General features: G+C 40.1%; 1 protein-coding gene across 1 annotated transcript in view; it reads left to right on the top strand.

Annotated features, from left to right (window-relative positions):
• plekha2 (pleckstrin homology domain containing A2) overlaps positions 1-13,086 on the top strand; it is a 36,845-nt gene extending 23,759 nt beyond the window's left edge. The window contains exons 4-12 of the mRNA XM_060932361.1: positions 4,373-4,421; positions 4,499-4,596; positions 5,363-5,497; positions 5,615-5,731; positions 5,835-5,903; positions 5,994-6,064; positions 9,168-9,231; positions 9,725-9,802; positions 11,455-13,086. Coding sequence (XP_060788344.1) covers positions 4,373-4,421; positions 4,499-4,596; positions 5,363-5,497; positions 5,615-5,731; positions 5,835-5,903; positions 5,994-6,064; positions 9,168-9,231; positions 9,725-9,802; positions 11,455-11,736 — 963 coding nt within the window. The 3' untranslated portion in view covers positions 11,737-13,086. The remainder of the gene's footprint in view (positions 1-4,372; positions 4,422-4,498; positions 4,597-5,362; positions 5,498-5,614; positions 5,732-5,834; positions 5,904-5,993; positions 6,065-9,167; positions 9,232-9,724; positions 9,803-11,454) is intronic.
• The last annotated feature ends 200 nt before the right edge of the window (positions 13,087-13,286 follow it).

Below are 13,286 nucleotides of genomic sequence, written 5' to 3' on the forward strand. Positions count from 1 at the left end.
AATGTTTATAGAGAATTTAGAATCCTCATTCATCTATCTCTAGCTGCCTTATCCTGTTCTACAGGGTCACAGGCAAGCTGGAGCCTATCCCAGCTGACTACGGGCGAAAGGCGGGGTACACCCTGGACAAGTCGCCAGGTCATCACAGGGCTGACACATAGACACAGACAACCATTCACACCTACGGTCAATTTAGAGTCACCAGTTAACCTAACCTGCATGTCTTTGGACTGTGGGGGAAACCGGAGCACCCGGAGGAAACCCACGCGGACACGGGGAGAACATGCAAACTCCACACAGAAAGGCCCTCGCCGGCCACGGGGCTCGAACCCGGACCTTCTTGCTGTGAGGCGACAGTGCTAACCACTACACCATCGTGCCATCTATTTAGAATCCTATTGCAATAAATAGAATTAGACCAGAATTAAATTCCTAGCATATAAAAAATTACATGCTTGAAATATTCAGATTTTTCTATTCCATTCAGATTTTTTTTTGTAGTTTGCTGTAAATATCTACCACATATTACAATATCAGTAGACATTTTCTATTTTTAGATGTAAATTGAAAATCTAAATTTAAAAAAAAATCGACCTTTGATCTGGATTTCCATGTGGTTCCAATGTCAATTGCCTGTTGACATTTATTGGTAAACTACAAAACTGGAAAGTAATACAAACAACAATGAATGATTAGCAAAATGTGATCTATGAAAATACTTAGAAAGTGGGTAGAAAGTGGAACAAAAAGATTTTCTGACAGGTTCAACATTCAGTTCATTTGTTTACAAACATTAGAATTACTTCCTCATTTATGTAAGCACCGACATCAATATATTTATATAAAAGATATTTTGTACAAAATAAGTCTGTGTAAGGGCGGCACGGTGGTGTAGTGGTTAGCGCTGTCGCCTCACAGCAAGAAGGTCCGGGTTCAAGCCCCGTGGCCGACGAGGGCCTTTCTGTGCGGAGTTTGCATGTTTTCCGCGTGGGTTTCCTCCGAGTGCTCCGGTTTCCCCCACAGTCCAAAGACATGCAGGTTAGGTTAACTGGTGACTCTAAGGCCCTGTCCACATGGCAACGGATTCAGGTGAATCTGATAAAATTGTTTATCGTTTCGGCCTGGCGTCCACACGGCACTGGCGTTTTGGGTGCCCCAAAACGAAATCTTTTGAGAACGGGTTCCAGAGTGAAAAAATCTGGCAACGGCGCCATTGTGAAGTCATCTGGATGAGTAGAACGGATTTGTTTACGATGACGTCACAACCTCATGACTGTCAGTGCTTCACGCCGGGTAGAAGTGTAACGAACTCGATGCGAGTTGTCAACAAATCCTATAACTTGGTTCATGAAACGCGCTTACAAAATATCTTCACTGTGAATATTTATTGTGTAATGGTGCAAAGTGAGAGAGAGAGTGAGAGAATAGCCCTTAGGGCAGAGTCTTTAGTCCAAACACTGCGGAAGCAGTACCAAACCGCGCACCGCCCGTGCGCTTTCCAAAAACAAAAGCAATCCCACCAGCAAAAATAGGAAAAAAAAAAGGAGCGATCTCACCTCTTCAGATGTTGGTTTAAGTCCGACAATACATTCCTCAAAAAGGGCGTAAAAGAACAAAGTAACCCATCAACGTGTAGCATTCAATTTATTCCGGACCATTAAAGAATTCTGGAGGATATCAGAATGTTGGCGTACCGGCTTCCATCTACCCCCGTTCATTCCTCTTTCCGCATCGTTCGTTTTACGCTACTGATTAATAATCAAAACTTTATGTGGCTGATGCTACAGAAGAAGGGGTTTATGCGCATGCATCTGCTTCTATTGTTCTGGTATCTCCGATGGGACCGTCTTACAGCGCACGTAGAGGTGTGGCATGTGTACTGCATCGTTTTCAGCAAGCGTTGCGTTGCCATATGAACCTGATTATTTTACTGATCCGTTGCCCATGTGGATGCGATATTTAAAAAAAAAATCTCGTTGTCGTGTGGATGTAGCCTAAATTGACCGTAGGTGTGAATGTGAGTGTGAATGGTTGTCTGTCTCTGTGTCAGCCCTGTGATGACCTGGCGACTTGTCCAGGGTGTACCCCGCCTTTCGCCCGTAGTCAGCTGGGATAGGCTCCAGCTTGCCTGCGACCCTGTAGAACAGGATAAAGCGGCTAGAGATAATGAGATGAGATGAGAAGTCTGTGTAAATCAAATTTTAAATTAAAACTATGTTTTGTTAATTTAATACCACATACCCATTATTTTTTTTAATAAATAATCATCTGGATGCCGATAATTGTGGAACAGTGTCGATAACTGTGGACAAAGGTGTCAATAATTGTGAAACGGTGTCACGTGATCTGATACGCCAAGTAATCTGGAATCAACTTTTTTTTATTTTTTTTTCCCGGTGGAAGTTTGAGTAATTATTCATGCACAATTTACATATTGAAAGTCTTTTTTACTTTTGCAATGACCAAAAGATTAAGGTGTCGATAATTGTAGCTGCCGCTCCAATTGTATGTGTGTGCACATATCAGGATTTTGCTCTTCTCATGAAACTGTACAGCTGCAGCAACAACAAAACATATCTGCAGGTTTATTTATATTGGACTCCTTATTAACATTGCCCCATGCCTAATTTTACGAAATAGAAATGAAGTGTCAACTTGCATTTAATCACATCACACAGTACCGTGGTCAAAGTTTTGATGATATATGGGATAAAATGGGACATTCGAAAAGGGTTAACTTTTTTTTTTTTTAAGCTGCTGTAATGTACAAAACAAAAACTGAGAGACACCAAATCTCTCACAGACTTTCCTTGATCTAAACCCAGTCCACCACCCAAAGGACAATAGTAATCAAAAAGTAGTTTAATAATGTTCACTTTCAGTGTAATTGCTGCACACTGTCAAAACGTATAATATGAGTTTCATTTCATGAAGCCTTTCCCGTGATATATGTATCTTTTAATAAACAGCCTGATGTGGCTAAATGTGTTAAAACGGTGACCTAGAAAATAAAAAAATGCCCTGCACTTCACTCTCAGAAAATAAAGTACGTTGTTGTACCTTTAGGGGTACGCCGGCTTGTCACTGCGGCAGTACCGTCTAAGATACTTATTTGTACCCTTTATATGCTGTTCGGGAACATGTATGTACCTTTTTGGCCCTGAAAAGGTACACGTAGTTACCTTGAGGTCCAATAATGAGCCCTAGGGGGTACATTAGTGTAGATTGTACGAGTACCTTGGGGGACAGAAATGGACTCCTACTGTAGCCCTGTTTCTGACAGGGTGTGTACTCAGAAAAGGAAAGAATGATCCCATAAACTTGGCAACGTTAAACCTTGATATTTTTTTTAACACTAAACATTGTCAAATGGTTCCATGATATTTAATATACACTGTTTTGCAGCCTTACATGACTGACTTTCTTTCTTTCCTCCCTCCCTCTTTCTTTCTTTCTTTCTTTCTTTCTTTCTTTCTTTCTCCCTCCCTTCCTCTCTTCTTTCCTCCCTCTTTCTTTCTTTCTTTCTTTCTTTCTTTCTTTCTTTCTTCCTCCCTCTTTTTCTTTCTTCCCTCCCTCTTTTTCTTTCTTCCCTCCCTCTTTCTTTCTTTCTCCTCTCTTTTTCTTCCTCCCTCCCTCTCTTTCTTTCTTTCTTTCTTTCTTTCTTTCTTTCTTTCTTTCTTTCTTTCTTTCTTTTCTTTCTCCCTCCCTCCCTCTCTTTCTTTCTTTCTTTCTTTCTTTCTCCCTCCCTTCCTCTCTTTTCTTCCCTCCCTCTTTCTTTCTCCCTCTCTTTTTCTTCCTCCCTCCCTCCCTCCCTCCCTCCCTCCCTCCCTCTTTCTTTCTTTTTCTTTCTCCCTCCCTTTCTTCCTTCCCTCTTTCTTTCTTTCTTTCTTTCTCTTTCTTTCTTTTTCTTTCTCCCTCCCTTTCTTCCTTCCCTCTTTCTTTCTTTCTTTCTTTCTTTCTTTCTTTCTTTCTTTCTTTCTTTCTCTTTTTCTCCCTCCCTCTTTCTTTCTTTCTTTCTTTCTTTCTTTCTTTCTTTCTTTCTTTCTTTCTCTTTTTCTCCCTCCCTCTTTCTTTCTTTCTTTCTTTCTTTCTTTCTTTCTTTCTTTCTTTCTTTCTCTTTTTCTCCCTCCCTCTTTCTTTCTTTCTTTCTTTCTTTCTTTCTTTCTCTTTTTCTCCCTCCCTCTTTCTTTCTTTCTTTCTTTCTTTCTTTCTTTCTTTCTTTCTTTCTTTTTTCTTTCTTTCTCTTTTTCTCCCTCCCTCTTTCTTTCTTTCTTTCTTTCTTTCTTTCTTTCTTTCTTTCTTTTTTCCGTCCTTCCTTCCTTCCTTCCCTCCCTCCCTTTATTTATTTATTTATTTATTTAACTGTTTAAAGGTTAACGAAGTCTCTGTCAAACAGAAGCCCAAGACGGAGTTTTGCTTTGGTGAGTGCCAGTTCTGTGTTCTGTCTCTTGTGTGTGTGTGCGTAGTGAACATAAATAACACATGTCATTACACGCAGTGATAAATGCTTTGTCTCGACGGTACTTCCTGCAAGCCAACGATGCCGTGGACTTAAAGGAGTGGGTCTTCGCCCTGAATAAGGCCACTAAAATTACAGTAAGGGAAATGCACACATGCAATACTTTTATTTTCTTTTTCAGTGTGTCTGGTGCAGTGGGGATCGATGCTACACAGGAGAACACACAATTGGATTAGGGTCAGAAACAGAACCGGATCAGAATCCGTTTAAAATCTGAAAAAAAAAATCAGGATCAGAATATTTTATTTACCAAGTACAAGATTGTATGGAATTTGTTTTGGAGCTGGAGTCACCAACAGAGAACACAATTCACATAATATACAATACACAATATATGTAACATAAACAGAATACACAATATACACTCATTTACTCAGTAGACAGTAATTTACAGTAAACATGGAATAATTCATAATGAACAGATGGCATTTTACCATCTATCACACACTTGAGTGAGAATGCCATGAGTATTATTAAAACATAACGAGAGCTGAGTTTTCGTTGAATGTAGTGTATGTGAGGGAGTCATAGTAGGAAGTAAAGGGCTGATTTGAATTTGGTTCCTTAGCATTGGGGTGTGTGTGTGTGTGTGTGTGTGTGTGTGTGTGCGCATGCGCGCTTGCTGTTCCTCTTTTGTTCTCCGATCACAGTGCTCCTCTCTTCACCATTTTATGTTTGGAGAATATTTGGAAATTTGAATATACCCTTTCTAATTCTTGTTTCACAAAAGCTAAACTTGCGTGCACGTTTTTTGTTTTTTGTTTTTTCCCCAAGTGTATTTTTGTGATTAAAAAAAAAAAAACACTAAGCCAGAAATGCATCATTTTCTAATTCCATGTCCAGGTTCCCAAAAGCCCATCACCAATTACTCAGAGTACAGAAGCTGCCCCTGCGACGAGCCAAACTCAGTCAGCAACTCGGCAGGCCTACAAAACCGAGATTGTAGGAGGCGTGGTGGTCCACACACCAGTCCAGCAGGTTTTTCTTTTTTTTTTTAAATTGCTTTTGTGTTTTTCCACTTTTCACAGGATTTATGAGCAGGTAGTGGTGGTGCAAGAAAACGCAAAACATTTATGTTGCTATTTGCATTTCTAGAACGAAACGGATGACGTGTTCACTAATGAAGTGGCTCCACATGTGACTCTGAGGAGAAGCCAGAGTTTACGGCCAAACATTCTGAGATCAGGATACTGTGTCAAACAAGGCAACGTGGTAATGCCACATGTGTCATGTGACTTTTTTTATGGCACTAATTAAATTAGCTAGATCACCTCAAGGCTCTGCTTTTACTGATCACTTCCACGTGACGTTTCAGAGAAAAAGCTGGAAAAGGAGGTTTTTCATTTTAGATGACCAGACTGTGAGTTACTATAAAAATGAAACGGTGAGACACAGTAAACATTTCCGAACACAATTTGGCCTAGAAGTGAAATTAAATGTATTAACCATTTTTTAAAAAATGTCTCGCTTGTAGGATAAAGAACCATTACGCAGTATTCGACTGAGGGACATACAGAAGGTTCACGAGTGCCTGGTAAAATCAGGGTAAGTACGCATCATGGTGAAGTATGTAAGGAGTCAAACACTCTGGGGTGTGCAGTGAAATCAAAATAATTAATGACGGGTGGTACGGTGCAGCTCCAAACAAAGCAGGGTTACTGTTACTGCCTCGGAGTTGATTAGTTTCCTGCACTATCGTGATGCTTTTATCTGCTTATACCATGAGAACTTGTCAACAATTACAGTTTCCTTCATTAAGAAAAGAAATATGAGATATTTATTCACTTCATGTTACATTTTAATGTTGTGGAACATGAACAAAAAAAAAGTAAGTCCAGACAATTTTGTTGTTCCACTTAGATAATTCAATTCAATTCAAATAATTTTATTTTTCCGTGAGGAACTTCATATAAGAAAAGCATCAGTGCGTATCCAGTTCATCTACCCACACACACCTCACATACAACATACCCCATAGACCAATTCACACTGGTAGATAAAGCTTACAAAGCACAATAAATAACACACAAAAAATTAAAGAAATATTAAAAGTAGACTGCCTTTCGATTTCATAAAATCAGTGAAATTTAGTTCTGTCTGAAATTTGGTCGTTGTAAATATATGTTTATTTCTGTAATATCTAAAAAAAAACGCCATTCTGTGGCTGGGAAGTTTTAATTTGAGGGGATTCTCTAGCAAATATTGTGCATGAAATCGCTCACTTCGTGCAGTCAAGCAGACAGAGGAAGTCCGTGTGCATGCACACGCTTTACCTTTATTGTCTTCTTCTTCTGGGTTTTACGGCAGCTGGCATCCAGTGTTCCATTACTGCCATCTACAGGTTTACCTTTGACCATGCACTGACAGTTCCATCATTCTGTTGCTAAACGAACAGCTGATCACACTGAGGTGCTCGCTGACCGCTGATATTTATTAGCTTGGTCCTGCGTTTCTTTTCCTTCATATATAACAACGTCTTTTCTTCTCACTTTCCGTTACTGTAGCCGGTCTTCCAAATTTCATTCGCACACTCATGTCTTCCGTTTTTCTCTCCTGTTTCAGATTTGTATCCCACAATGCCTTGCACGAACAGGGAAAGCCCATCACGTCATGCACGATGTAGTATCTTGTATTGCGTCACGGTGAAGCAGGAAAAAATAGCTGAGAATTTAGGGCCACGTGGAGATAAATTCATTAATTGTTCTATTTTTAAAAAACTAATAAAATTGGAAGTCTGTGATTTCAAATTCAGTAGCTTTCGGTCCACTAAACAAAAATAATTGGGTGTTGGGGAAATTTTTTTTTTATGACCTAAATTTGAAAAATCTGAAAGGCAGTATAGCTTCAAAGATATATTTTTTAAAAAGTTAAAGAAATATTATTGAAAAGATTAGCAACTTGCAGCCTGTTCTATAATTTACTTTGTTAATTTGTGAAGTCTGTTTACATGTACATGATTCAAAGCATCTACCAAACATCTGCTGAACTCTTCCTGTGGATTAGTTATTGCTGTGTAATAACAGGTTGCTGAGATGAAAATAATCATTGCTATAACGGAACCTGACATGAACATGCAAAGTTGACAGCAGTGGCTTTATTCCTCTTATACAACAGCAATTTGCCACCAGTTACATTTTTATTCATGAAAGAATGACCTCGTACATTTTTCTCATTATCGGGGTTTTCCTTTGGATTTTTCCCAATTTTCTTCCCAATTTAGTCACACCCTATTACACGACAGCTACCAACCAGGGAAGGCAAAACTTATGACATGCTTCTTTGCTTCCTCTATCTTTTTTTAATTCCTCATGCCGTGTCAGTGGTGGTGTAATATTCAGAAGAAAGCACCATCTGCCCCACTCGGCACATTTGAGACCACAGACACTGTAATTGACAGGGGAAAGAAACTACGCCACCCACCTTTCCCTCCTTGAGAGCACGGCCAATTTTGCTCTCCTGGGCTCCCAGCCATGAATAGCCTTGGCTATTTGAACTCGCGATCTTTGAACGATAAGGCAAACAATTTTCCATTGCGCCACTTGGGAGCCCTTTTATTTAGGTTTTTTTTACATTTAATGTTGTGGAACATGCACGAGACAAGTTAGTTCCAGTTATCAGTTACATTATAGCAGCTATAAACAGTAGTTCCCTCACAAACCCCTGTCTCTTTTTTTTTTTGTCATCTCTCTTGAAGTTAATAAAATAACAATATTGCTGAGAAAGTCCTCTGTCCTGAAGATTGCTATATCAGAAATAATTAACTGTTACGATGCACACTGGAGACTCCTTCCATAAATGAAAGCTAATAATTAATCAATTAAAATATTAATACAGCTTCATTAAAATGTAGGTATGTGGTTCCTAGAAAAACTAGATTTGTCAATGAGAGTCATGATGTTGGATTGTATAAGCTGTGTACATACTGTACACTCACCAGACACTTTATTAGGAACACCCATCCACCTGGTGCATAAAACCATGCTGATACAAATCAAGAGCTTCGGTTAATGTTCACTTCAAACATCACAAAGGGAAAAATTGTGCTCTCAAAGCGTGACTTTCTCTCACTGTGGCATGGGTGTTGGTTTGAGCCAGATGGACTGGTTTGAGTATTTTCAGAAACTGCTGATCTCCTGGGGTTTTCACACACAACAGTCTCTAGAGTTCACACAGACAGAATGGCGCGAAAAACATTGAGTGAGCGACAGTTCCGTGGGTGGAAACAAACGCTTTGTTGCTAAGAGAGGTCAGAGGACAACAGCCAGATTGGTTCGAGCTGCCAGGAAGGATATAGTAACTCATATAATCACTCTTTACAACCGTGGTGAGCAGAAAAGCATCTCGTGCAACAGCAGAAGAACATATTGGGTTCCACTCCTGCCAGTCAAGAACAGGACTCTTAGAATCAAGAAAAAGTTCCTATTAAAGTGGCCGGTGAGTGTGTAAGGGCAGTTTGCAAGGTTTGGTATTTATGAGATGATTTTTATTAAACTTTGTGCTACCTTGTTGTCCTGTCCTATTTTATCCAAATGGGAAAACTGAATAAAGTTCCTTCATGCATGTAAGGATCATCATAATTGATCCTGATTAATAGAGCATTTTTCTGCAGCTTATTTAATGTTTCCTGACATTCCTGTTAAATTGTTAGGGACCTGCTGTCACGTGACAACCTTTTTGAGATCATCACAAGTGCAAGAACCTTCTACATTCAGGTTGGTGTGACGTTTCCTCAAGCTCTTCCTAAAATAGGCCGTACGTGTGCTGTGCACCTGTGTGCGTTTTGAATGTGACTGTTTTTGAATGATGTCTGCCTAAATGGATTGTTGCCCAAGCATGATGTAAACACCTGTTTTTAGACCGTGACTCAGTTGAGCTGTGAAGCATTCTGTAAACATGCTTAATAAGATGTAGTAAATGTGTCCGAGCTTGCCAGATGTCATTGTGCAGATTTATCATGAAAGGAAGTCACGGGTTTTTGCATGATTAATGATGCATAGAGTTAACAAGCGCCTTCCAGATTTTATTCATGTTTATTGGAGGTATTTTGTGTCTTTAATGAGTAGAGCATTTTGAGGATAAGCTTCGGATTATTTGAAATTGATGTGATTTGCTGAATATAGACTGGTAATAATGATGTGTTTTAGTGTTCTCGTTACAATCAGAATGAATGGCGTGGGTTGTTTTTTTGTTTTTGTTTTTTTACAGACAGACACACCTGAAGAAATGAACGGCTGGATAAAAGACATTGCGTCAAAAATTCAAGATTTTAGAGGACCATCAAAGGTAATGTGTACATGTATACACAATGCTTTTAAGGCATGAAGATTGCTTTCAGACTGATAGAAAAAAAAATAAAGGGAAATTTCACAGACAGTGGTGTTTCTAGGATTTAGAAGGAAACTCAATAATAACAAGACCGTCAATGACGGCGTAGCTCACTCCGGCCCTGTCTAGTCCAGAAAGAACGATCTAAAGTGGGCCACCTTGCGCAATAAATGTTGTAAGCTATATACAGTGGTGCTTGAAAGTTTGTGAACCCTTTAGAATTTTCTGTATTTCTACATAAATATGACCTAAAACATCATCAGATTTTCACACAAGTCCTAAAAGTAGATAAAGAGAACCCAGTTAAACAAATGAAACAAAAATATTATACTTGGTTGTTTATTTATTGAGGAAAATGATCCAATATTACATATCTGTGAGTGGAAAAAGTATGTGAACCTCTAGGATTAGCAGTTAATTTGAAGGTGAAATTAGAGTCAGGTGTTTTCAACCAATGGGATGACAATCAGGTGTGAGTGGGCACCCTGTTTTATTTAAAGAACAGGGATCTATCAAAGTCTGAGCTTCACAACACATGTTTGTGGAAGTGTTTCATGGCACGAACAAAGGAGATTTCTGAGGACCTCAGAAAAAGCGTTGTTGATGCTCATCAGGCTGGAAAAGGTTACAAAACCATCTCTAAAGAGTTTGGACTCCACCAATCCAGTCAGACAGATTGTTTACAAATGGAGGAAATTCAAGACCTCCATTCTGTGGATAAGCCAGAAGGCTATTGGGAAAATATTTTGTGGATGGATGAGACCAAAATAGAACTTTTTGGTTCAAATGAGAAGCGTCATGTTTGGAGAAAGGAAAACACTGCATTCCAGCATAAGAACCTTATCCCATCTGTGAAACATGGTGGTGGTAGTAGTATCATGGTTTGGGCCTGTTTTGCTGCATCTGGGCCAGGACGGCTTGTCATCATTGATGGAACAATGAATTCTGAATTATACCAGCGAATTCTAAAGGAAAATGTCAGGACATCTGTCCATGAACTGAATCTCAAGAGAAGGTGGGTCATGCAGCAAGACAACGACCCTAAGCACACAAGTCGTTCTACCAAAGAATGGTTAAAGTAGAATAAAGTTAATGTTTTGGAATGGCCAAGTCAAAGTCCTGACCTTAATCCAATGGAAATGTTGTGGAAGGACCTGAAGCGAGCAGTTCATGTGAGGAAACCCACCAACATCCCAGAGTTGAAGCTGTTCTGTATGGAGGAATGGGCTAAAATTCCTCCAAGCTGGTGTGCAGGACTGATCAACAGTTACCAGAAACGTTTAGTTGCAGTTATTGCTGCACAAGGGGGTCACACCAGATACTGAAAGCAAAGGTTCACATACTTTTGCCACTCACAGATATGTAATATTGGATCATTTTCCTCAATAAATAAATGACCAAGTATAATATTTTTGTCTCATTTGTTTAACTGGGTTCTCTGTATCTACTTTTAGGACTTGTGTGAAAATCTGGTGATGTTTTAGGTCATATTTATGTAGAAATATAGAAAATTCTAAAGGGTTCACAAACTTTCAAGCACCACTGTATGTTTATTTTCAATGTAACTTGAATTAAATAACCTTTCCATTTTCACCTTCTCTATCTGACAGAGTCATCGTTTTGGCTCCGGCCAGATGAAACCACCCCTGATAAAATCCTGCTCCACAGCACAGTCCTGGCAGCCATGGACCCCGGTCCCAAAGAAGACGACTCATTCGGTTGACGAAGAGTTAAGAGAGAGCACTTTCTCCTCACTGCCCTCTCTCTCAGACACACGGGAGAGCATGGAGTCCAGAATACGCCAGAGACACCACTCTCAGCCTCAACAATCTGCCACAAACCCACACTTTCCCATGGACAAGGACATGCACATACGCACCTCTGATGTCTAAATCTGTTTCTGCTATTGCTGCTCACAAGCACACTTTGTGTTATTCCATTATCTTTCTTTTTTTATTTGTTTGCATTCAAATTTCACACAACATGCAATGCTTTTAGACGTAATAAGTGTGATGGAAAGCAGTGAATAAGCCAACGTGGCTTTGAGATTCTCATCACTGAGAGTGTACAGGTGAATATATTTTATGAAAAGGTGCTGAAAGAAGGAGCCTTTTTTTGGGGGGGGTGTCAGGCTGTATAGTCCTTTTTGTGAATATGGTGAGTTTTTACATTTGAGTGACCACAAACTTGTCTTTTATTCCACAAGTTATTGTGTATGGCATACACTTGAAAGTATTATGGATAGTCAAAATGTTGATGGATTTGTTTTTGATTGTATTGTCCTTTTTAAGTGTGCATAAAATGCTGCTGCGCTAAAGAATTTAAATAAAATATAAACTGGGACAACTGTTCACTTGCATTTCAGGCGCACATGCAGATTTCGTCTTGTTCTCATCTCATCTCATTATCTCTAGCCGCTTTATCCTGTTCTACAGGGTCGCAGGCAAGCTGGAGCCTATCCCAGCTGACTACAGGCGAAAGGCGGGGTACACCCTGGACAAGTCGCCAGGTCATCGCAGGGCTGACACATAGACACAGACAACCATTCACACTCACATTCACACCTACGGTCAATTTAGAGTCACCAGTTAACCTAACCTGCATGTCTTTGGACTGTGGGGGAAACCGGAGCACCCGGAGGAAACCCACGGGGAGAACATGCAAACTCCGCACAGAAAGGCCTTTGTCGGCCACGGGGCTCGAACCCGGACCTTCTTGCTGTGAGGCTACAGTGCTAACCACTACACCACCGTGTTGCCCCTATTGTGCTATGCAAGGTCTGAAATAACAGGCAAGTTCGAAGTATAGTGCTCTAATCCATTGTTTTTCTTGCTAATTGTTAACTCCGCAGTGTCAAATGAGTGTGTTGAAGGGAGTGAAGTGAACAGTAAACATGGCAATGGGGAAAAAAGGTAAGCTTTTTAACTACATTGTTGCAGCAGGAACAGAAATGCACAGAAAGCTTGGCTGTTCAGTCTTCTGGAATTAGAGAAGCTGGAACAAAGGGAAGTTGGCAGCAGCATGAGAAATGCATGAGCAATTGGTGATGATGCAACAGTGCAATGAGGTGATTCAGAAGAGAGGAGTACAGCTATCTTGTTTACAGAGACAGGGTTCTAACTAGGCCTTTTCAGCATATCAAGCTGGTACGCAATGTTTCCTTACCGCTACGCCTACAATATTGCCGACACGCCTATAAACGTTGCTGCTACGCTAATAAAAAGACTTGTCAAGCTTGAAAATGTGGTATTTTGTTTAATTTCCTCTTGTTATCCCTATGCGGTAGCGATGGCGCGCCACCATGCGAATGTTCTGCATTCAGACATACTCTGCTCCCCGTCCACATAAGCACCCAGTGCATAGCTGCCCGAGTAGATCCATGTGGAGATTGTCACTGATCATGCTAGTCCTCCTTCCTTACGCTGTGGTCACGGTAAAGTGC

Source organism: Neoarius graeffei, chromosome 10 (genome assembly GCF_027579695.1).
Source record: "Neoarius graeffei isolate fNeoGra1 chromosome 10, fNeoGra1.pri, whole genome shotgun sequence".
NCBI lineage: Eukaryota > Metazoa > Chordata > Actinopteri > Siluriformes > Ariidae > Neoarius > Neoarius graeffei.